Here is a 22,131-nt window from a genome sequence, read left to right as displayed (position 1 = left end):
GTAAAGATGGCGGACGACGGCGGCGCAGGTCCTGTGAATAACAACAATAATGTAACTGTCACTGAGGAGGAAACTATTATTACGGTCACAGTCAAAACCCCGAAAGACAAGGAGGAAATTGCCATCTCGGAAGATGCCTCTGTCACTCAGGTTGGTTCATGATAATTGTCAAACCGTATCTGGCTAGCCAGCACTTAGCAATCTATGCTAGCTAACATCCTCTTCATGCCACTGCCCACTCGCCTCTCGTTAGCTGTCAACTAGCTTGTGTGTGTATGTGTGTTGCTAAGCTAGCTAGCTAGCTAGCAGCGAGCATGTCAGAGATACATTTTATGCACAGTGGTATTATCTATTATTGGTTACTTTTTCGTCGCTATGTTTTCGGTGAAGGCACACACCTAGATAGATACCTAACACGGTCCAGGACACTCCATTGCCAGCCGATTGTTTTTAGCTAACCGGCTTGCTAAGCTAGTTTGACTAACCAAACAGCAGCCAGCTGACCCACCGGTCCCCTGTAGTGTGATAGGCGTTGACAGCTTGATCACATTTACCACAGCTCTGCATTCGATACTGTCACGAGTAGCTTTAGATAGCCAGCATAAAGGTTTTGCGAACCGATTCTACGATGTGCAGTTTTAGTTAGCTAGCTAGCTGGAAGGCTGGCAACATTAAAGTTTCTCTCTAGAACATTCTGTGTGCTAAAGGCTACAATCTGACTAACGACCAGGTACACACACCGTTCTGAAGAATATGACACCCCCCGTTGTTCCTTGGTGTCACCCACTGAACTGATGTTTACTGTTGATCTGAGCTTTCATCTCTCGCGTCTAACTGTACACATTACATTTCTAGCTTGTCACTTTGCCTCGTATTCCTTATGAGAGGAATGTTGATGATATTAGAATATAATACTGTACTAGTCCTGTACTAGTATTTTAACTATCTGTTGTAGAGCTCTTTTGATCATATCCAAGCCTGATTGATCTTTGTGTCATCATTGATATTATATTAGAATACTAGGGCTATTTCATTAGCCATTGATAACAGCTTGCAAGTGAACAAGTCAACTCAGACGTTGCTCTCATGTTTCTGTGTTGGCCATTTAGCGTAGGTAATCAGATGGTCTTGCATTTCATGGAAAGTGAGATGTCATAGTGTGTAGACTAGACACAATATAGGCCTAGGCTAGAGGTTCATTGGTTGTCAATACTCAAAACAGCAGTTTCAAACAGTTTGTTTGTTACAAACAAATTGTTTCAGGGAATGTCAATTAAAGTATGAGAGAAAACTAGCCTAGATCTATTAGTGTGCGTGACTAGTTAAGTTATTCTTTCTGTGAATAAAGCTTTTCCTATTGTGCAAAGTAGGCTACACCAAGCGTGATTTGGTACATTTGTAATCAGGTTGTAGACTAAGTATAATAGGATGAATAATGAGGATTTACCCTGCCCAGGCTTTTAGGATGTTGGAATAGAACTGAAAACAGCTTATAGGCTAGAATCTCCCCCTCTCCAACCTACCCTTCACTGCCCTCCCCCCTCTCTTTCTTTCTTGTTTTCAGTTCAAAGAGGAGATCTCGCGGCGGTTCAAAGCCAAACAGGATCAGTTGGTTCTGATCTTTGCAGGGAAGATCTTGAAGGATGGAGACACGCTCAACCAGCATGGCATCAAGGACGGTCTGACAGTCCATCTGGTCATAAAGACGGCACACAAGTAAGACAGAACAAAACAGGAACAGTTGTGTTTTCGGGTATAGGAAGGAATCTTCAGTTGTTGATCAGATGGTCGGGAGCAAATAATATCAGTTAGCAAAGCAAGAGTAAGGACAAAGATACATTAAGTCAAAAATAGAAACTTGAAGTGCGTGTGTGTGTAACGTAATATGTGCCTGTCTATTGGACATAAATCTATTGTATTCGTGAGAACATTTGAGTTGACCTTATGTGACGGTGGGATAATTTTATGACTGATCAATTGTCCGTTCAGGGCAGGAGAAAGTTCACAGGCCTCGTCCTCCGCCACCTCGGGAACCAGCCAGGAGGGTAGCGGCAGCGTCTCCAGCCCCAATCCATCAACCCACCCCTCCTCCACAGCAGGGTCCACTGGAGGCCCAGGAACTGCCCCAACACAGACCCCCAACATACTGTGTAGGTTTACAGTCCCCCTGCACCCCATCCATACCACCCCAACACACTGACCAGCTTCAGTCCACTCATTGTCTTCTAACTGAATCGAGTAAACTTTATGGAAAATGTCTTTGAAATGACCAGGCAGATTAATGTATGCAGGTTAGAGGCAACAGTGTCTGTGTGTGTACCTCATATTCCCTCTACCCTCTGCCCCCCCCCCCCCCCCCCTCACAGCTGGGTTCGGGGACCTGTCCAACCTGGGAGGTATGGGCATGGGCTCTGCCAACTTCATGGAGTTGCAGCAGCAGATGCAGAGGCAGCTGATGTCCAACCCAGAGATGCTGTCCCAGATCATGGAGAACCCTCTGGTGCAGAACATGATGTCCAACCCAGATCTGATGAGGCAGATGATCGTAGCCAACCCCCAGATGCAACAGCTGATGGAGCGCAACCCCGAGATCTCACACATGCTCAACAACCCTGAGCTCATGAGACAGGTGAGCGAGCTCGTCCTCTGCATCTCATGGGTTAGGACTTGGCTCACAGGTGCAGTTTTGTTAACTGCTAACATGGGTCAACTTTAAGACACAAAAAAGTCTACTTTTTTTTAGTGTTGTTCCGATACCGATACTAGTATCGGCATGGCCACCGATACGCACAAAAATGCTGGTATCGGTATCGGCGAGTACTAACAAATAACACCCGATACCAAACTTGTGATGCGCGTTTTGCACAGGCTGCATTCGTAATTCGCTCTTAGAACGCTGGAGCGCACAGTGGTATCAACGTCATAAAGGGACCAAGCAATTTGATTGGACAAGAGGCATTCCTTGAGTGGTGATCAGATTTCCAGAGCGAATTTACGAACGCACCCACAGCGTCCCGCAACTCGGTGAATGAATTGTCTCCGGTGACGGTGACGGTGTGAAGACACGAGAAACATTCAATTTTTAAAGTTGAGCAAAGTAAATAGGATTTTACAAGTCCCGTTAACAAGTATATCATCACCTGTGATCGGCAAGCATGGCCCCTAAGGATTATGTGGCAGAGAAAGGTACGTTTTGTTTTACCGGCGTTACTCATACAGACAGTGTGTGGTTGAGTTGCTGCTACTGTTCAATGAACAGAACATGCAAAGCGACAGGCACTGCTGGGGATGAAGAGCTATGTAATGTTATACGCGTAACTAATAACTAGCTATCGTTCTTGACTTTTGATTTCAACAATGGTGCCACGTTTGCCCACTTTTCACCAGGGTAACTAATTCTGTTGGCCAATGCATGGTAGCTAAAAAACCAACCCTGTTTCATGAAGCACACACCGGACTGTCAAAGTTATAAAAACCAGTGTCTAGAACTTTTAAGTCTACTTGCGTTTAGCTAGAAACTTTGCTAGGAGTCTCCGACTAGAAGGTTTAAACCCTAGCAGCATTCTTTGCTTGTCAGGCTTCAAAACTACCCGGATGGAATAACTCGGAAGAAGTCCGGGCCAGTCTCCGTGTCAAACCTAGTCGAATATGGAAGTGATTTCACAAATTCATTGAACTGCACTTTGACAAATCGTGTGCCTTCACATATATTAGTACCTGGCCACATTCTTCTTTTGATGGGCGACACCGCCTTCACTCCCCAGTCCCACAGGCCGGCCCTGCTGTTATGATTAGTTACAGAACCAAATGGTACCTTGATTGAGTTGGTTAATAGATTTTTGTTGATACTTTTCACGATACCAAACACCCGATGCCAGACTAAGTGTTAGCAATAATTTTACATCGAGGTGAGTATGCGGCTCAAAAAACATGTTTTTTTGTTTTGTTTTTTCAAACGCCGTGGTATCGGATCGGTACTCGGTATCGGCAAGTACTGCACGGTCAGGTATCGGTATCGGTATCGGGATCAAAAAATGGTATCGGAACAACACTACTTTTTTTGACGAATATAGCCAATTATTGTACCAGTCTATACAATCCCTGTGTCCCTGAGCCTCTGTATCCCAGAATCTAGACATCTTTTGTCCATGACAGCCCACAACCTAGGTGCTGCCACAGTCCTCTTAAGTAATATTGTCTTTAATCCCAGACCATGGAACTGGCCAGAAACCCAGCCATGATGCAGGAAATGATGCGGAACCAGGACCGGGCGCTTAGCAACCTGGAGAGCATCCCTGGGGGTTACAATGCACTGCGCAGGATGTACACAGACATCCAGGAACCCATGTTCAGTGCTGCTAGGGAACAGGTACGGATGACTTACTGATGCATTTATGTACACATCCTTAGTGTAGAATAGGTGGAGTAATGAAGGTTATGATTTACTTCATGCGTTACATTGCATTACATTGACTTGGGTTTCCTTGAGTGGCGGAAATCTGTATATTAGTGAGACATTTTAACCCAATAATATCTTGAGCTGATGAATAACATGTATTGTTATTACTATGGTCCTCATCAGATTAGTGAAAGTTGATTTCTCTCCTCCCCCAGTTTGGAAACAACCCTTTCTCCGCCCTGGGGGGCAACTCTGATGGATCGGGGGTACAGCCGTCGAGGACAGAGAACCGGGAGCCCCTGCCCAACCCTTGGGGACCCCAGAGCTCAACTAACCCCTCTGAGGGCGGAGGGGGCACTGGCACTACGGGCACAGGCACCACTGGTGGCACCAACCCTAGTGTGTCCAACCCTCTGGGCATCAACGCTGCCAATCTGGGCAATGGTATGGGAATCTATAGACTCACTGTTCATATAACTGCACTTTAATGGCTAAATGCATGCATTTTGATTCATGGTTGATCCAATCTGATTGGTCTGATTGTTTTGAAATCCATATGCTTTTATAGGTTAGAATTCCGAGTTTCTTCCTGTTGTAAGACCGAAAATACAGTGACATCAAACTATCATCATAGTTCCATTATTTTTCATGGTGCTGTAGCTTGATAACATGCACCACCACAAACTGTTTATCTGAAGAGAAAGTAGGCTGTCTGAAAATTATTTCAGCTTCACTTCATGATGGGAGGCTATAATCTTGCAACCTCAACAACAAACCAACTAGGGTTAGGGTTAGGTGCTAGGGTGACTTGGTACATGCTGGCATGCCTAACCCTACCCCTACCCCTAACCCTAACCCTAGCACCTAACCCTAGTTTTCCCACATGTACCGTAATCCCACATGTACCATAACATATATATATACAAACCTTTCAGTATATGCAGGGTGATTATTTTTTCTATTTAGTTGATTGAGATTGAGATGATTAAGATTATTAGTGAATTTATTTGATATAATGCGTTTACTTGTACATCTACAGTACATATCTCCAACGGTCATGTGATAGTCTAGTTTGGCTGCTAGTATACATATAGAGAGTTTATAGTTACACACACACACACACACACACACGCATTGATGCTAATACCTGTCCGTCTCTTTGTGTCCCAGGCATGTTCAGCAGTCCAGGCATGCAGAGTCTGATGCAGCAGATCTCAGAGAACCCTCAGCTGATGCAGAACATGCTGTCTGCTCCCTACATGCGCAGTATGATGCAGTCACTGGCCCAGAACCCAGACGTGGCCTCACAGGTCTGTCACTGAGAACTCTTATAGGAACCTGAATTTAAAACTCTCTATATATTAACCAAATATATGTATATTTTTAAAATGCACCCTTCCTTCCATCACTCCCTTCTTGAAATAGTCACTGGTCTAACATGACATTGCATCACTGAAAGCAAACTTAGCATTCCATAGCATTGCATTCACCAGTCTTCTCCATGATTTCAAGGAAGGAAGGTGGGAAGGATGCACTTTTAGCGTATCCAAACAGAGCCTAGAGCTCATTGTAATTCTGTGCCTGCTCCACTGGGGGATCAATAACAGTGAGCCTGCTGGTGTTTGTAATGAATTTGAATGAGAAATAAAGCCATGTCTGCTGTAAAGCAAATGGAGGCTAAGCTCAGCTACCTGACAGCTTTAGAAACAAAAAGTGGACTAAGTGGATATTCTTCCATACAATTGGAGAAAATGAAGAGTAAGAACAATGTGTAACAAATGATAGCATCAATATCAGCATATTCCTTTTAAGCATATCATGTATTTTTGTAAGATTATGATTGACGGAGAACTACAATGTGTGTCAGAGATCCCCATGCAGGCTGATGTGATGATATGGAAGAGCATCGTTCACCCCCTCCCCATTTCCTGCTCTCTCCCTCAGGTGCTGATGAATAACCCCCTGTTCGCCGGTAACCCACAGCTGCAGGAACAGTTCAGACTCCAGCTGCCTGTCTTTCTGCAGCAGGTACACACACACACACACACACACACACACACACACACACACACACACACACACACAAACTTCTAGTGAGGACGAAACTTGAGTTGGATCACTGGTTGAACATATTTTTTGTTTGTTTGATTGATTTTCTAATAATGATTGATAATTGATTGCTGTTTTGATGTTGTTTGATGCTTAGATGCAGAATCCAGAGGCCCTGTCTGTGATGACCAACCCCCGGGCCATGCAGGCTCTGCTTCAGATCCAACAGGGCCTGCAGACGCTGCAGACAGAGGCACCAGGACTCATGCCCAGGTAAACACACACACACACACACACACACACACACACACTGACTCAAACACCATACGCCCTCCCTGGTAGACATTAACATTAGTCACCCCAACTGAGGTCCACAGGCACAATGTGACACTTTATAATAATAAACTGTCTAGTTAAACTTGTTGAGTATCTTGTTGAGTATCCGATGATATCAAAAAAGCGAGACGGAAGTGCGGGTGATAGAGTGGAATGCTTGGGAATTTAACTAGGGGTTGAAATACCTCAATGTGTTATATTCAATATGTAGCTCTTTAAAATGCAATGTGGTATTCTAGTGTACGTATTCTTAAGTCTTGACTAAACACAACCAGTGTAGGGTGTTTGATCTATTTCAATGATTACAATGTAACACTAACGTCAACAAATGCACGTCTCCGGACCTCACTCTGGACTCTTTGGTTAGTAATGAGGCCCAGGGGCTTCGTGTGTTAAGCAATCGTCTCTCTCACAGTTTGGCACCAGGCGGCCTACCAGGCGGGCTACCAGGCGGCCTACCAGGCGGCCTACCAGGCGGCCTACCAGGCGGCCTACCAGGTGGACTACCAGGCGGACTACCCACCGGAATGCCCACCGGAATGCCCACAACCCCCATGCCTACAGGAGGGGGAATGTCTCCAGAGAACCCCGCCTCCTCGCCCAGCGCGGGAACAAACCCCTCTCAGCAGCAGATGATGCAGCAGATGCTTCAGATGTTTGCAGGAGGGGGTGCATCGGTACGACCATAATCTTTACTGTCATTTAGTGCAATGACTCCCATCCAGCAAGGCGGGCCCTCACGCTGCTCCTCCACACACCACCGTGTCTTAGAGGTGCTCGCTTTCCCCTCACGTCCCCCCACCTGACGTCCTATCTCCTGCTTTTAGATTTTTTCCCCGGTGATTAATTGCAGAGTTGTTTTTTGCTCTTTTCTTTGTAGTTTTTTTTTTACACACACACACACACACACACACACATACTCACTCACTCATTCACTCTCAAAAATGTGCTTTCATTTATCAATTTCTTTCACATCAGTTCAGCGGGGTCGAGGAGAGACACAACTATTGGAAGGCTCTCCATAAGTGCTGCTGTGTAACTTCCTAACTCTTCCCCTCAGACCCAGACCCCGGAGGTTCGGTTCCAGCAGCAGCTGGAGCAGCTGACCGCCATGGGTTTCATCAACCGGGAGGCCAACCTACAGGCCCTCATCGCTACAGGAGGAGACGTCAATGCTGCCATCGAGAGACTGCTGGGTTCACAGCCCTCATAAAGACACACATACACTCACAGATACACACACACACAAACAATCATTCTTACACACACACACACACACACACACACACACTCACTCACACTCGCTATTCGCCTCCTGTGGGCAAGGAGGTACTACATACACGCACTCATACATAGAAACTCACATATATACACACACACACCCAGCATTTACAGAGAACCAAGAGAAATTTAATAAACCATCCCCAACTGACACAAGACGAAACCTGGGCAGGATATGTCACTTCCTTATTTTACCACCTCCTGACAGATCATTCCCCGTACCACGGCTCCCCCATCTCCTTTTAGAGCCAACCACAGAGAGCTCTACACAGGCCACTGTAGCAGAGTCGGACTGAATCACACCTTAATGAGGAGTTCCCAGGTGAAGTGAGGGGTGGGGGGGGGGGGGGGTGTAAAAGGCACAGGTGTACCTCCAAACCCTCTCCTGAACAGTGATGCCTAGCCCTACCACATTCACTCATCTCTCTTCCTTTCATATAGCTGGGCTGTAAATCAGTGGTGTAGAATGTTCAGAACGCTGCATATAGAAATATACAGTATATGGCTGACTGACACACCTCTCTATTTACATCCTAGGAAGTGGTTTCTGATCTATACATTGTATTTCTCTGCAAATCGGTTCCTGAAGTATTCTGTACTGAATAGACAGCTGGTGTGCAGGGGGAAGTGTTCAGAGAAGAGAAGAGAAGACGAGAGGAGGAACAGTCTGAGAATACAAATGAAGCTTCGTCTTCATGTGGACACCGGTGTCATCCCCTGCTCTACCACCTCTCTCTCCAGAGTCTACAGTCATAGTCCAGCCTGCCCGGCCATCACTATTTATTGCAAGCGCTTAAGAAGATCCCTCACACTTCCCTAAATACGCAATTTGTCATTCCAGATCCATTATCTTCTCAATCACGGTAGTCTCTCTCAAGACACTAGCTATCGCTGAGCCTTCTCTCCTCTTCAGCCTGTTAAGACCGTTCACATGAAAGTGTGAGTCCCTGCTAGTCCAGTTGATTTGCACTCAGCGGTCTAGATTGACTTCCAGAGGTGTGTAACAAGATTGAGACCTCTTATGATAATTGATTACAAAGTTGTGTTTCTGAAGCAGAAGATTCAGACCGAAACGACAGATTTCCTTTCATTTAATCGGGTTCATTGTGTATTTTAATTTGAGGTGCGAGTAGTACCTAGAGATCTGTTGTCTCATTTAAATCTCCTGGAACTGAATAAATAAGATCTAATGAAAATGCTTTCCATCAATTAAGTTCTAGGTTTTGCTTTTTTTGAGAATCTCAGCATTGTTGTTGTGGTAACCTTGGCAATGCCCTACATAGCTGTGCTTTGTCTGTTGACCTCAGCTGAAAATCCATCTTCCGATTCAACATGTTGGAACTAACTTTTAACAGTACTGTACTAAAAACATTAAACAAAGTTGGTCAATAAGAATCTTATTTGTACGTTTGTGTCCATCCTACTGACTTGATAGTGAGAAGTAGAAATGGTACTGCTACTTTCCCTTTTATTAAACACAATTCACTGTTAGTTGTATCATTTTAATTCACAGTAACCTGGAAGTGTCTTGAAGAGTCACAGTAGTCTTTAGTGATCGTAATAGTGATAGTAATACTTAATACTACACTAACTTCTTATCTGCTGTAGTAAAGATTCACAAGTGAGATCTACAGAAAGACATGTAAAGGCTGTGTTGTACTATAACTTGCATTAGCACTTCCTCATCTGTATACACTAAAGATTCCACTGTTGGGCAAAGTTCTGGATCGAGAGAAAGAAAGAGAGGGTGGGGTCTCCTGATGGCTACAATATTAGCGGTTCTACCTGTTCCACCTGCTCTAGTGTTATTTCCCCACCTCTCTCCTGTGCGTCAGAAAAGCTGAGGGTTCGGTCTGTCTGCCTCCACAGAGGAAGAAAGAGTTAATTAACCTGTTATGTCTGTCTGCTCTGTCTCTCCACCCTGTTATATCTGTGTGTCTGGTCTGTCTCTCCACCCTGGAGTCTTGGGATAGGGAAGTGTTGGTCAGCAATCTATCTCTCTATCTGCCTCCTGGGGTCTAATGCTTTGAACAGCCCCAGGGAACTGAACTCATTCCATCATGGGGGACCAGTCATATAACTTTGTCTTCAAAGGTGAGTCATTTGTTTGCAAAACCCTGATTCTGTAAGTAAACTGTCCCCAGTCTCTGGTTTGCGTACACAATGTTTGAACTTGTGCAAAGGTCAGAATGTCAGAGTCTAATCTTACTGTAGGTGTTGTTGTTACTACCAGTTGTAATTGTGTTTTCAGGAAAACTGTAGGTAGATGAAGGGAGATATGACAAGGAAAGCAGCAAGTGCTTTGTGACTCCCTTGGCAGAGACATGTTACCTTTGATCTGAAAAAAGGGATTAGTTGTTTATAGCCAGCCATTTCTATTTAAAAAGTTTGAATTAACCGTAAGCACAACTGAATACATACTAAGACATCTTGCAAGGCGAACAGCAATGTCTTTGATCAGTACGATAGAGACTCTAGTGCTCAGTCATTCCAGACATTCCTAAGAAGTGTCATATGGGGTAGGAATGTGCTCAGTCACAATGTGGTGGGCGTTCCCAAGGATCTGTAAGGGCTGCATACGTCAGAGAGATGGTGGGAGAGGAGGCACTTATTCAGTGAGAAATGATTAATGACACTAATGGACTAATCAGCAAGTGTTACATCAAATTAAGAGGTTTTTCCTCAGTGTTTCTCAACCCTCTCCTCAGGGCGCCCCAGCCGCACCACATATTTGATCTGTTCCACCACCAGCTCACCTGATTCAACTAATCAAGTACAAAGCAATTATGGTTTGTACTTGATTAGTTGAATCAGGTGTGCTGGTGGTGGAACAGATCAAATTATGTGGAGCGGCTGGGGCGCCCCGAGGAGAGGGTTGAGAAACACTGGTTTAACCTATTGATCATGGTGTTATAGATAATAATGCTATATCTCTCATCCCTAAGTGGTTCTGATTGGGGAGTCTGGTGTGGGTAAGAGCAACCTACTGTCGCGCTTCACCAAAAACGAGTTTAACCATGACACCCGTACCACCATCGGAGTTGAGTTCAGCACACGCACGGTCCAAGTGGACACGTTCACCATCAAGGCCCAGATCTGGGACACGGCAGGGCTGGAACGCTACAGAGCCATCACCTCAGCGTGGGTATTTACACACACACACACACACACACACACACACACACACACACACACACAGGATTATGTTTTATGATCCACTTCACCCATTCTTGGTGGTCTTCCCACCTCTCCCCAGGTATTACAGGGGAGCAGTTGGTGCCCTGCTTGTGTACGATATCTCTAAGCACCTGAGCTATGAGTGGGTGGAGCCCTGGCTGAAGGAGTTGTATGACCATGCAGACCCCCACATTGTGGTCATGCTGGTGGGCAACAAGAGTGACCTGGAGGACCAGAGGACTGTGCCCACAGAGGAGGCAAAAGATTTTGCGGGTGCCAAGCTTGCCCTACTTCTTTACATATAGGCTGGGCGATAGACAGCTCCATGTCTGTGTTTGATTTCTTTCATGAGAGGTGTTATTGAGTTTGAGTGTGTCCATTCAACAACGTTCTTGTATCACAATGCAGAAAAGAGGGGCATTCTATTTATGGAGACGTCAGCTCTGAGTTCCATGAACGTTGAAGCTGCATTCCAGGAAGTCCTAACAGGTTTGTAATTATGCTCACAATTATTCAAGAGAAAACATTTACTTCTAACAAAAACAAAACCTGTAGCCAAGTGAATCATATATAGTTAGACCCTCTGTTATTGTGTGTTGTTCTATACACATGACCTTTAATATGATGTATCGACTGTATGACAGTGATTGCTCTTAATCATTTCCCCAGGGATCCACAAGAAGGTGACGAGCAGAGAGGTCACCCGGGGGTCCATGAGTGCCGTGACCTTGCCCAACTCCATAGGGCCAACCAGCGAAGCCCAGGAAAAACGCAAGACCTGCTGCTAGAAACTCTGACCCCTTCAGACGCCTTCGGACCAGTCTTCACACTCAGCCCTAATTCAGTATCAACAGGAATGAAAGTGCAAGGTGCCTATCTGCCACAAGACACTGAAGATAACATGCTCATGTTGGCAGCATGAGGGCCATCCAGAGGAAAGACCTGCCAATCAGATAAATACGCAGTAATTAACTTAGAGAGTAACCTTGCATCTCCCAGTTTGGCTAATGGGAGCTGACCAATGAAATGGATTGTGTTAGCATACACACATGGCAATTAGAACACATACATGCCCGCACGCAGCCACCCCAGTTCTGTTATATTAAAGGAGGAAGATAGATTACATTATGTTTGTATTTCTACTGTGTACATGTATATGCTGGCAAATATAAATGAGAGTTTTTATGCTGACTAAAATGGGGAATGTATTTCTATCGTGTGCATGTATTAATCTGTTAATGTTATGAGGTGAATGATCAGTATAGGGGGTCACGTTGACCATCAAGTGGAACTTCTATGATGACCAGTGATTGAAGTCATTTGACTTTTTAAAATGTATTATTAAAGAATAGTAGTGAGTGTGGTTTTGTCTTGTCAGTTGGATAGAAGGATGTTTTCTCTGCTATCATCCTGTAGATGGCAGTGATGATTCGAAAGTACTGAAAGAAGGTGTGAACCCCATAGTCTCTATACTCTAAAAAAAGAGTGTTCCTTCCTTCCTTTCCTTATTTCCTTACCTCACTACCTTGTATCATTTCCACTGCTCTATAGAAGCATTGGGCAGGTGAAAGCTAACCTTCCAGTGGACCTCCTGCATTCTTTTTTCATCCCTCTCACTGTCCAACAGTGACTATCTCCATATCAGTAAAGCAGTTAGTATACACATACTGTATATCTGCCTGCTGTAGTTTAAATCACCACAGGTTTCTACATAAGCGACAACTGACGACAACTCACCATGAGAACCGTAGGGATTTTTTTTTTTCCGTTCACTTTTCTTATACTTTTAAAATGTATTTTATCCTGTGAAAAAATGGATTCTGTGTGTGTGGGGGGGGGGGGGGGGGGGGGGAGGCTATGGTTTTAATTAGGCCTCATACAGTTTGGCTGGGGGACAATAAATCTACACTATTGGTGGTTAATGACATTCTTGACAGCGACTGCTCTATCTCTGTCGCACAGATGTGCATGGGGACCCCTTTCACACAGAGAGAGAAAGTGTGTGTGTGTGTGTGTGTGTGCGTGCGCACAGGTTCTCTTTTTGATATTTGCAATGAAATGACCACAGATTTTATGAAGGTTCCTTTAATTGTTTGAATGTTCTGTGAATTATAATATATATATATATATATATTATATTATATGTCTATGGAGAGAGTAAAAACATATGATTTAATAATCAAGGCAGGCAAAGTAGACCGTATGCTGGTTGTGGAGATCGGCCATTAAATCCGTAAATCTCAGTTGGATTAAGGTTATGTTCACAAAAATCATGAAAAAGATCATGAGCACACGGTTGGTGGAAAGGGACCAGAAATCTCAGCGGCTGGAGACGTGAGATGTGTTGCTCCACTCCATACGTGTTCCCCAAAATTCTAACCAGAATTGTTGGTCACGTTTTGACCCCTCTCTTGCGTAGTTCTGGAGAGGTCGGAGTGTAGATAAAATAGGGATTTAGCATGGCCATGTGTTAGCCATTACGCACTCACCACTTGACATGTGTAGCCCGTAAAACTGTGTCTAAAACTTGGGACTCGTAGGCCTATTTGCTTAATGGTTGAGTGGCACTGTGCTGGGGCCCGTATAGGCTGTGTGGGGAAACTTGAGTACAGAGGTGAGAAGATCTTGTGATCCTTCGCCACCCCAGTGCTTTCCCCCGACCCTAGGACCATGACAGTCTCTCTCTCTCTCTCTCTCTCTCTCTCTCTCTCTCTCTCTCTCTCTCTCTCTCTCTCTCTCTCTCTCTCTCTCTCTCTCTCTCTCTCTCTCTCTCTCTCTCTCTCTTTCTCTCTCTCTCTCACACACACACACACACACACATACAATCTCTCTTGTTGAGTTTGGGTTCAGCCTTGAGGCAGACCAGTTTAACCCCTGAGGTTTGACAAGGTGATGGTGACAATGTACGTGTTCTCTTCATGCGCACATGTAACAAGCCTGAGCAGCTGCTGTACCTACTTATACTGTATGTTGTATGTTGTGAAAATAAATGTACATATCACAATCAGGTTTTTCAGAACAAAAACAGAAGACTGAGATTGATTTGCCTGCTGGAGACATATTTTGGTATTATTCTCAACCACGGTTGTTTTGCCTTCAAACTAAACTAACCATAAATCAAGGTTTAAAAATGTTAACAAAAAAAAATCTGATTATCCCGGAGAAATGTCATCCTAGCCTCTTACTTTTCATGGAGATCTAATTAACTGGTTTTAGTTTGTTCAACAACAGTACAACAATGTATGTCTTGTTTAGGCTCTTTGCTGTGCATGTGTCTGTCCGTGTTTGTTTGCTAGAGGCTGTCTCTATCGATCTACCCTACAGACAGGAGAGAAAACAGCCACTGAGCAGTTACACAACAGATACCCACGTGCACACACGCACGCACAAACATACTCACACTGACAGTTACCGACAGTGGGATAGAGACTTTGAAGAAAAGCAGGTGTGAATGGAAACCATTACATTTTCTTTCATCACACACTTCAACAGACTGACCCCACTCACACACCACCTGAGGCACAAGGGAGGTGATGCTGTGTGCTGCTGAGATCTAAAGATTAGATTACAATGGATCTGTCTCTATATATATATATATATGTCTGTGGTCTGTGTATGCTTTTGACAGCTACATTTGTATTTTCCATCTTTGTGTCGAACATTGTGATGTTCAATGTGTACAGTGTGTGTGTGTGTGTGTGTGTGTGTGTGTGTGTGTGTGTAAGCTAGGATGTTGCTAATGCACCTGCATTGTGGAACCTCCCTCCAAGACAACAGAATATACAATAATGTATCCCATGTGTGCGTGCGTACATGTGTACGCAGTTTCTTCGACCACCATCAATACTGTAAATAAACACATTCAATCCCAAAGATATGCAGATCACCATGGTGATGTTGTTATGGCGACCAATCCGAGGAAAGGTGGGCTGGCAGGTTGCTGGTGGGCTGAAAGGTTGCTGTAGAATTTATATCATTTGTATATCCTGAGTTCTAGACTACAGCGACAAGATATGGAGTAAAACATGTAGCAATGCCTATAAGTGACCACTTACAGTAGAGCATATTTTGAGTATGGATGCATTGCAGTGTAAGAGCAGCTGTGTGTGTGTGCGTGTGTGTGTGTGTGTGTGTGTGTGTGTGCGTGTGTGTGTGTGTGTTTGTAGGCCTATGTATGTGTGTCAATGTTTGTGGATTTGATTGAGAATTTGAGTGTATCTGTGTGTACTAGCTGCATAACACTCATACTAACAGACTAAAAACCCAGTAATTGACTTCTATAGAAGCTGACACAATCCATACCGTGCTGGCTATAGCTCTTGCTTTGACTTAAGGTCAACATCTTTCAAAAATAGAGCCAATGAGAGCAACTTTGTCGTTCCACTTACTGTACATGGCACTTACCTCAGTTGCCATGGCAGCATGTGTTTGTTGCTGTGCATATGTGATACTGAACGCAGGCAGGTGTCCAAGGATCTCTGGGTTAGGACTCCACTGATAAACACAATCAAACAACAGTGTGAAGGGGCTTTTGATGCCTCTCTACCTGAGGCCAGAGCTATCATTAACTCATGCTATCTTTAACCCTGAGCTGCCCTCCAACTGTAGTTGGTCCAAGGATGGGTTAGGCACCATTCACACCAGTCTTTTAATTAAGTTTATCTTACATGAGCTCTGCTCTTAAATATAATGGCAACTATAATCGCCTCTGGCTAAGACTAGTGACCCCCCAACTTTCCGAACATTAGTTCGAAACAGAGATTAGCTAAAAGGTAAAACCACCCATTCAACTGTTCCTCTAGGGAGGAAAAAATGAATAATACCACCAAGCCTTAAAGTGCTCTGTTCTCTCTCACACAGGAACACAACGCATCTGGCATCACAGTAAGTGACAAAGGAGCGTTAAATTGAGTTTATGAGCAGATATTTCCATGTGTGCATTTTATTCCGGTCCGCTCTTGTTCCACTGAACTGGACAGAGAGAATGTTCTAGTTAAACCAGGTCACTGGGAGATTCTCTGTATGTATGATGGTTATACTAGCAGGCAAACAGGGTAACGGGCCACTCCAGTTGGATTCTGTGACCCTCAGTTCTCTTTCAATCGACTTGGTTTGGTTCGATCTATGGGACACGCACTCAGGCTGATGCATAGCACACTCATTTATTCTTTCCTCTTTACTTGCTGACTGTCTAACGCTTAGCTGAGAACCCTGAATGTTTCTCCTGGGGTCTTAGTTTGTCTCTACTTGAACCCTTCAGTTTCAGCTCTCCGAAATGTGGTAAGCTCTATCTGCACAGAGCCTCTCTCGTTCGATTGTAGGGGCCATTGTTGAGGCTGTTTGTTATTGTCTGGTTTGGGCGTCAGGTGGCGGTGTCGTGGGCCTTGTTCAGGGGAATGTATCTGTGCTGCAGCCAGCTGGGCTTCAGCTGGGTTTCTCCTCATACCGTTTAACGGTTTTACAGCCTGGACAGGACAACTCCCTCCATGGTGCTCACTGTCCTGAGTACTGGGGAATGTGTGATGTAGATGAGTTACACACCTCATAGGTTTCTGTTTGGACCAGGCAATCGGGAGGTGTTGCAGGTTCCCATAGTGAGGGGTCGAACTGAGTCGACTGAAAGAGAACTAAAGGTTACTAATGTAACCAAGGTTCTCTGAAGGAGATGAGGGAGACCCCTCAGTATGGGACATGCACTCTGTGTAACTATTCGCTGAGAACCAATCACGCATACAGGCTGAGGCCACTTCTAGTAGTAGACAATGAGGTGAGGGGTCTCCTTCAGTTGCATTTGTTGCGGGTAGAATTTCACGAAAAAGGATTTGCCATTGGCGCAAAGGTCCATGGATAGAGCTCAGTTTTTTCTATCTCTATTACGTAATTATTCACGTAGCCAGCAAAATGGTTCTCCATCAGTCATTACACACTTACAGTATTTTTTACTGGAACAAGGCTACATGCATGATGAAATGCCTCTATAATGGAACATCTAAGAACATTTTGCTTTCCTCTCAAGTTAAATGGTTTATGTTGTCTAAACTCATAGGCAGTGAAGCTTGTGGTGATCGGTTGCATACATGTTACAGAGCCTATACAACATTAGATAATTTGTCCAAAACAAATGCATGTCCCCCTCATACCGTATGTTCTTACTGAATACTAGTGGTCTGGCACCATGGTACACTGTGGTCTGGATGCACCGTGGTACACTGTGGTCTTTTTGTTGTTGTTAAGGTTTGTATCTGTATTCATGATGTTTCTGTATTCAGCTCGGCCAGGTATCCCATGAGAACTTGATGATTTGCATTACCAGATGCGGTAGATAAACAGATTGATGCAAAAGATGCACAACACAATAACAATAAATGCAGACAACATTGAAGCATTTGGCTTCAAGACAACCATTGAAATCCCAGTCATCCTGACGAATGCCTCCCTGTTATGCTCTGATGAAGGTCTTACCAACAAAAGCTTAGCCCAATCAATCCAACATTTCCAATGATCCTGAGTGTGGGGAGACGTCCTTTTGTTTGACATTGTTACTCTCCATCTCAGATTCCTCTAAGAATACCTCCTTGGTGTCACCGAGTGTGAGAAAACATCTGTTGTTCACCTCCCAAATCCTGTGGAGAAGGTTGGAGAAGGTTGAGAGACATGGAAAGTTGAGTGTGTGTGTGTGTGTGTGTGTGTGTGTGTGTGTGTGTGTGCATGTGTGTGTGTGTGTGTGTGTGTGTGTGTGTGTGTGTGTGCGCGTGCGCGCATGATTTGGTGTGGTGTTGGACATGCCTGCTTGTGGGATTTTCTCAAACACATTGAAGGTCAAGGGATTCGTCTAAAAATACCAGCCCCTGGAGAAGTGGAGTGAGGATGTTAAACGATTTACCCACGCTGATAAATAGTAGCTCATCCAAAACCAACACCACAGGCACACAGTGGAGGGAGTGAATCACACTGAGAAGGGATGTCTCCTTGTAAGTCTCTGACCTGCAACCATGTGGTGCATTATCATTTAGACTCCCCATCACGTTGCTAACCAATCTGGATTTCGATGTCTGAAGTGTGAAGTGTGAAGTGTGTGTGTGTGTGTGTGTGTGTGTGTGTGTGTGTGTGTGTGTGTAACGACTGAGCAATATCCACTTAATTTCACTGAATACATGTTGAAAACAGATCATTCAAATGCCGATAGACCCACTTACCTCACAGTTGCAGAGCACACAGATTATCATGCAATCATGCAAAGCGCGTAACTGCATCTTCTCAAACCCTAAAGCGCATAGAGCCAAAGCATGAAAAAGAGTTAATTACTAGAACAATCGTATAGCCATTTATGAAGAAACAATCTCCCACACGAAACACAGGGCGAGAGAGAGGGGGAGAGAGAGAGAGAGAGAGAGAGAGAGAGAGAGAGAGAGAGAGAGAGAGAGAGAGAGAGAGAGAGAGAGAGAGAGAGAGAGAAAGAAATCAATAATATACTATTTGAAATATCTTTATTCTTTTTAAATGTTTATGTCTGTAATGTTTACGGTTACTTTAGGATGATCGTTTATTTACATTCACAATTGTAAGGGGGGGGGGGGGCGTTCAGAAGAGATGAGAGGAAGAGAAAATATCCTTGCAGATGCGTGAGTCTATTGCACCTAACAGTATCGTCGTAGTCCTGCTACACTTCACACGCTTCTCTCTGCCCGTGGTGGAATGACACTTATTGGTAGGCGCTGAAGTTGCTCGGAGTGGTCGTAGTCTATCGGGTTTCAGAAGGTCGAGATCAAATGAAGAGCATGTTTTTTGGTAAGTTACAATTGATTTATGTATGACATTAACTGTAAACGTTATTATTATTAACCGTTGCATTTGAATCTTATGTAATTGTCGGATTAAACTGAATTGATGGATTTGCGGAGGCTGTGTGGATCGCACCTAAGCACTTACTTAGCCCTCTGGTTATCCATAATGTGAACTTTCTTCCCGGTGCGGCATACAGCCTAGTCAGTCATTCAGTCAGTTTATCACGACCCCTTTGGCGAACTCAATAGACCTACATGCGTGGGCATAATGAGTAGGCCGACTGAATATATGATTTTTAAGTGTAAGTAAGTGTGTGATTGCTCAAATCGCATAGCAGTATACATAGCCAACTTCTGGGAAACTATTTTTTGTTTTTAATACATGTATTGATGTTATTCCATAAAAAGCACTTTTAGATGCATGAGAGGTCCTTTAGAAACACATATAGTGCACTTTGCTGTTGTTGCTTTTGTTGCTGTTGTTGTTGTTGTTGTTGTTGTTAGTAGTAGTATTCATAATTGTGTATTTATGTATATAAACAATAATTGTGTAATGCATCCTACTATCTTTTGATGTAGTAGGCTATATAATCTAGTGTAGTTATGTTTGTATGTAGTATGTAGTGTATAATGGCAAGCTGTTGATGCATGTGTGTGTACACATTTGCAGGCTTTTTCGTACACATAGAGACAGATGCTACAAGATCTTTCATTTTTTTCTTTTCAGCCACTAGTTCTAAAATGAGCGATCACGAGCCAAAAACGGCTCCCCAAAATAGACAGAAATATTGTAAAAAAAAAAAATGTACCTGATTGGACAGAGAGGGGCACACCTCCGCACGAGCAAAAGCTTATTTTGGGCTTTACAGTCTACTGTGTGGTCTAAAAAGAAAAAATAATTTTGGATTAACATTAAAACATGAACCATACAGTCAACACTTCTGTATTATTCTGTAGTATTCTGATTCTGCCTCCAACTCTATGCTCTATATAACATTACAATGCTCTCTGTGTTCACACATGTGACTGATCTGGTGTATCACTGAACCTGCCAACCTTTTCCATAGATTTTTAAGGGTTTCTGATTTAAAAAAAAGAAATGTGGCTTTTCAAATTCATAGGAGGTATTGGTCTGCTGTTTCTCAGCAACAGGAAATATAATCCATATCTTTTTTCATGGGAAGTCTGCGGAATCACAGCCACACTCAGGACAGCTCCTTGAATTAAGAGCACAGCTCCCCCAAATGAGACTCCCACAAAGGCATCCAAAAGTCTGAAGGCTAAGTTATTGACAACTTTAACCCTTAGATACCTGGATCCAGTTTTCCTTGCAACATTAAGCAGTGATTAGGACTGCTCAAGGAGATCCCAAATAACACATCCAGCCTCTGAATATAAGTTTTCATTCAGCTTTTGAGATACAAAAATCTGACTTTACATAAAAGCCTATGAAACGCATAAATGTGTGATTACAGTCCTTAACACTGAATGTTGCATATCCGCAACAGTAGCACTTTAAGTGACTATACCTTCAACAAAAAATTATATTTTTACTCTGGACATCTTATTAGCATTTTGCATTCATTGAATTTCAGAGACTCACCCTTTTGACCACGTACGCCACTATTTTGGAGGACAAAATGTCTGTTTACACATTTCTACATCTACAATTGCTACAACAATCGGCCACCAATAAAGTGTTTAATGTGTAAACTATATTTTCAAAGGGCATTTCTGTACCTCTGTACAGGTGATTCTTAAAACAAATGTTTATTATTATCCTATCTAGCTGGTTTATTAATTTAGCCAACATTATATCATGTAGGACTGTGCAGACAAACTGGCACTGAAAAGTGGAGCTTATGCAAGCCACTTCATTGAGAGGCTGGCTCCACTGTTGCAAAGTTCTCCAATGCAGCTTATTGATACATTCTTTCAATGTCGGCTGCATCTTTCCCTTCACTTTCCTTGCTGCATATACACACTGGACAGGCACAAGTCATCACCGTTAGTGGTCACAGTTTGCTATGTGACAGCAGCTGGTGAAAGCGGTCAGCAACTAATCAAAATATCCTGACTTTTATTCTGAAAAATGTCAGCGTTGTTGAAAATCAATGACACACTCGCTAGTCAAGCCCAAATATTGCAATGCAATGGATTTGGTGAGTAATCCCCACTACTCTACACTAACTAGGTAGTACTCACCCAATCCATTGCATTGCAATATTTTGGCTTGACTAGCGAGTGTGTCATTGATTTTCATCAACGTTGACATTTGTTTACATTTTTTCAGAATAAAAGTCTGAACATTTGGTCAGTTGCCAACTTGTTCCCGCTTTCACCAGTTGCTGTCACATATAGCTTTGAAAAAGAAGCTGCATAATTGTATTAAATACTGCATAATCTATTAAATAAAAGTAATGCATTATACACTGCAGTAATGCACACACTGCACATAAAGTACTCTAATCTAATCTCTAATGTTAAACTACCACTGTTGCCATTTGTGAGTGCAAAATTAACGGACCGAAACTACAGTAAGCTTCTATGCTTGCATGCATGCACCAAACACTGAACAAGACACTCACATATTCACATTCACATTCACACACTCACATGCACACTCACACACACACACACACACACACACACACACACACACACACACACACACACACACACACACACACACACACACGTATGGGTTAAGGTACTGTAATCAGCCCTAATGGTTGATCGGCTGGGTATGTGCTGGGCCCTGATTGTTGTGATTATGCTGATCCTGAATCAAAGTGTAATCAGGCTCAGAGAAACGCAAAAACAAAACAAATCCTTCATAATCAGCAACTCACCCTTACAAACAGCAGTAATCAGAGAACACTCACTAATGGCCTTATTGAACCTGTGTGTGTGTGTGTGTGTGTGTGTGTGTGTGTGTGTGTGTGTGTGTGCGTGTATGTGTGAGTGTGTGTCTGTGTGTCTGTATGTTCCGTATGTGAATCTGAATGCTGTTGACATGTACAGTATCATCATTATTTGTATTCCCACAGAACAGTACTCATCTACATCCATCACTATTCCTCCTCCCTCTGCCTCACAGGTAAC

At 43.6% G+C, this 22,131-nt stretch overlaps 2 protein-coding genes across 2 annotated transcripts; both read left to right on the top strand.

Annotated features, from left to right (window-relative positions):
• LOC308159281 (ubiquilin-4-like) lies at positions 1-8,391 on the top strand. The gene is made up of 11 exons (XM_080533040.1): positions 1-150; positions 1,565-1,716; positions 1,990-2,150; positions 2,367-2,629; positions 4,211-4,369; positions 4,615-4,843; positions 5,570-5,709; positions 6,344-6,427; positions 6,606-6,721; positions 7,200-7,461; positions 7,845-8,391. The coding sequence occupies exons 1-11, from the start codon at positions 7-9 to the stop codon at positions 7,995-7,997; spliced, it is 1,863 nt and encodes a 620-aa protein (XP_080389166.1). The 5' UTR covers positions 1-6; the 3' UTR covers positions 7,998-8,391.
• Positions 8,392-10,125: 1,734 nt separating this feature from the next.
• Positions 10,126-12,030, top strand: LOC308158821 (ras-related protein Rab-25-like; the record flags this gene model as incomplete). Its single annotated transcript, XM_080532525.1, has 5 exons — positions 10,126-10,159; positions 11,011-11,206; positions 11,322-11,515; positions 11,651-11,731; positions 11,912-12,030. 5 exons carry the CDS (start codon positions 10,126-10,128, stop codon positions 12,028-12,030), a joined length of 624 nt encoding a protein of 207 aa, XP_080388651.1.
• Positions 12,031-22,131: the final 10,101 nt, after the last annotated feature.

The sequence above is a fragment of the Nansenia antarctica genome, assembly GCF_963989245.1.
Source record: "Nansenia antarctica genome assembly, chromosome: 5".
NCBI classification, from domain to species: domain Eukaryota; kingdom Metazoa; phylum Chordata; class Actinopteri; order Argentiniformes; family Microstomatidae; genus Nansenia; species Nansenia antarctica.
Note: the sequence above shows the minus strand (reverse complement) of the source record. Positions and strands in the feature narration are given on the sequence as shown.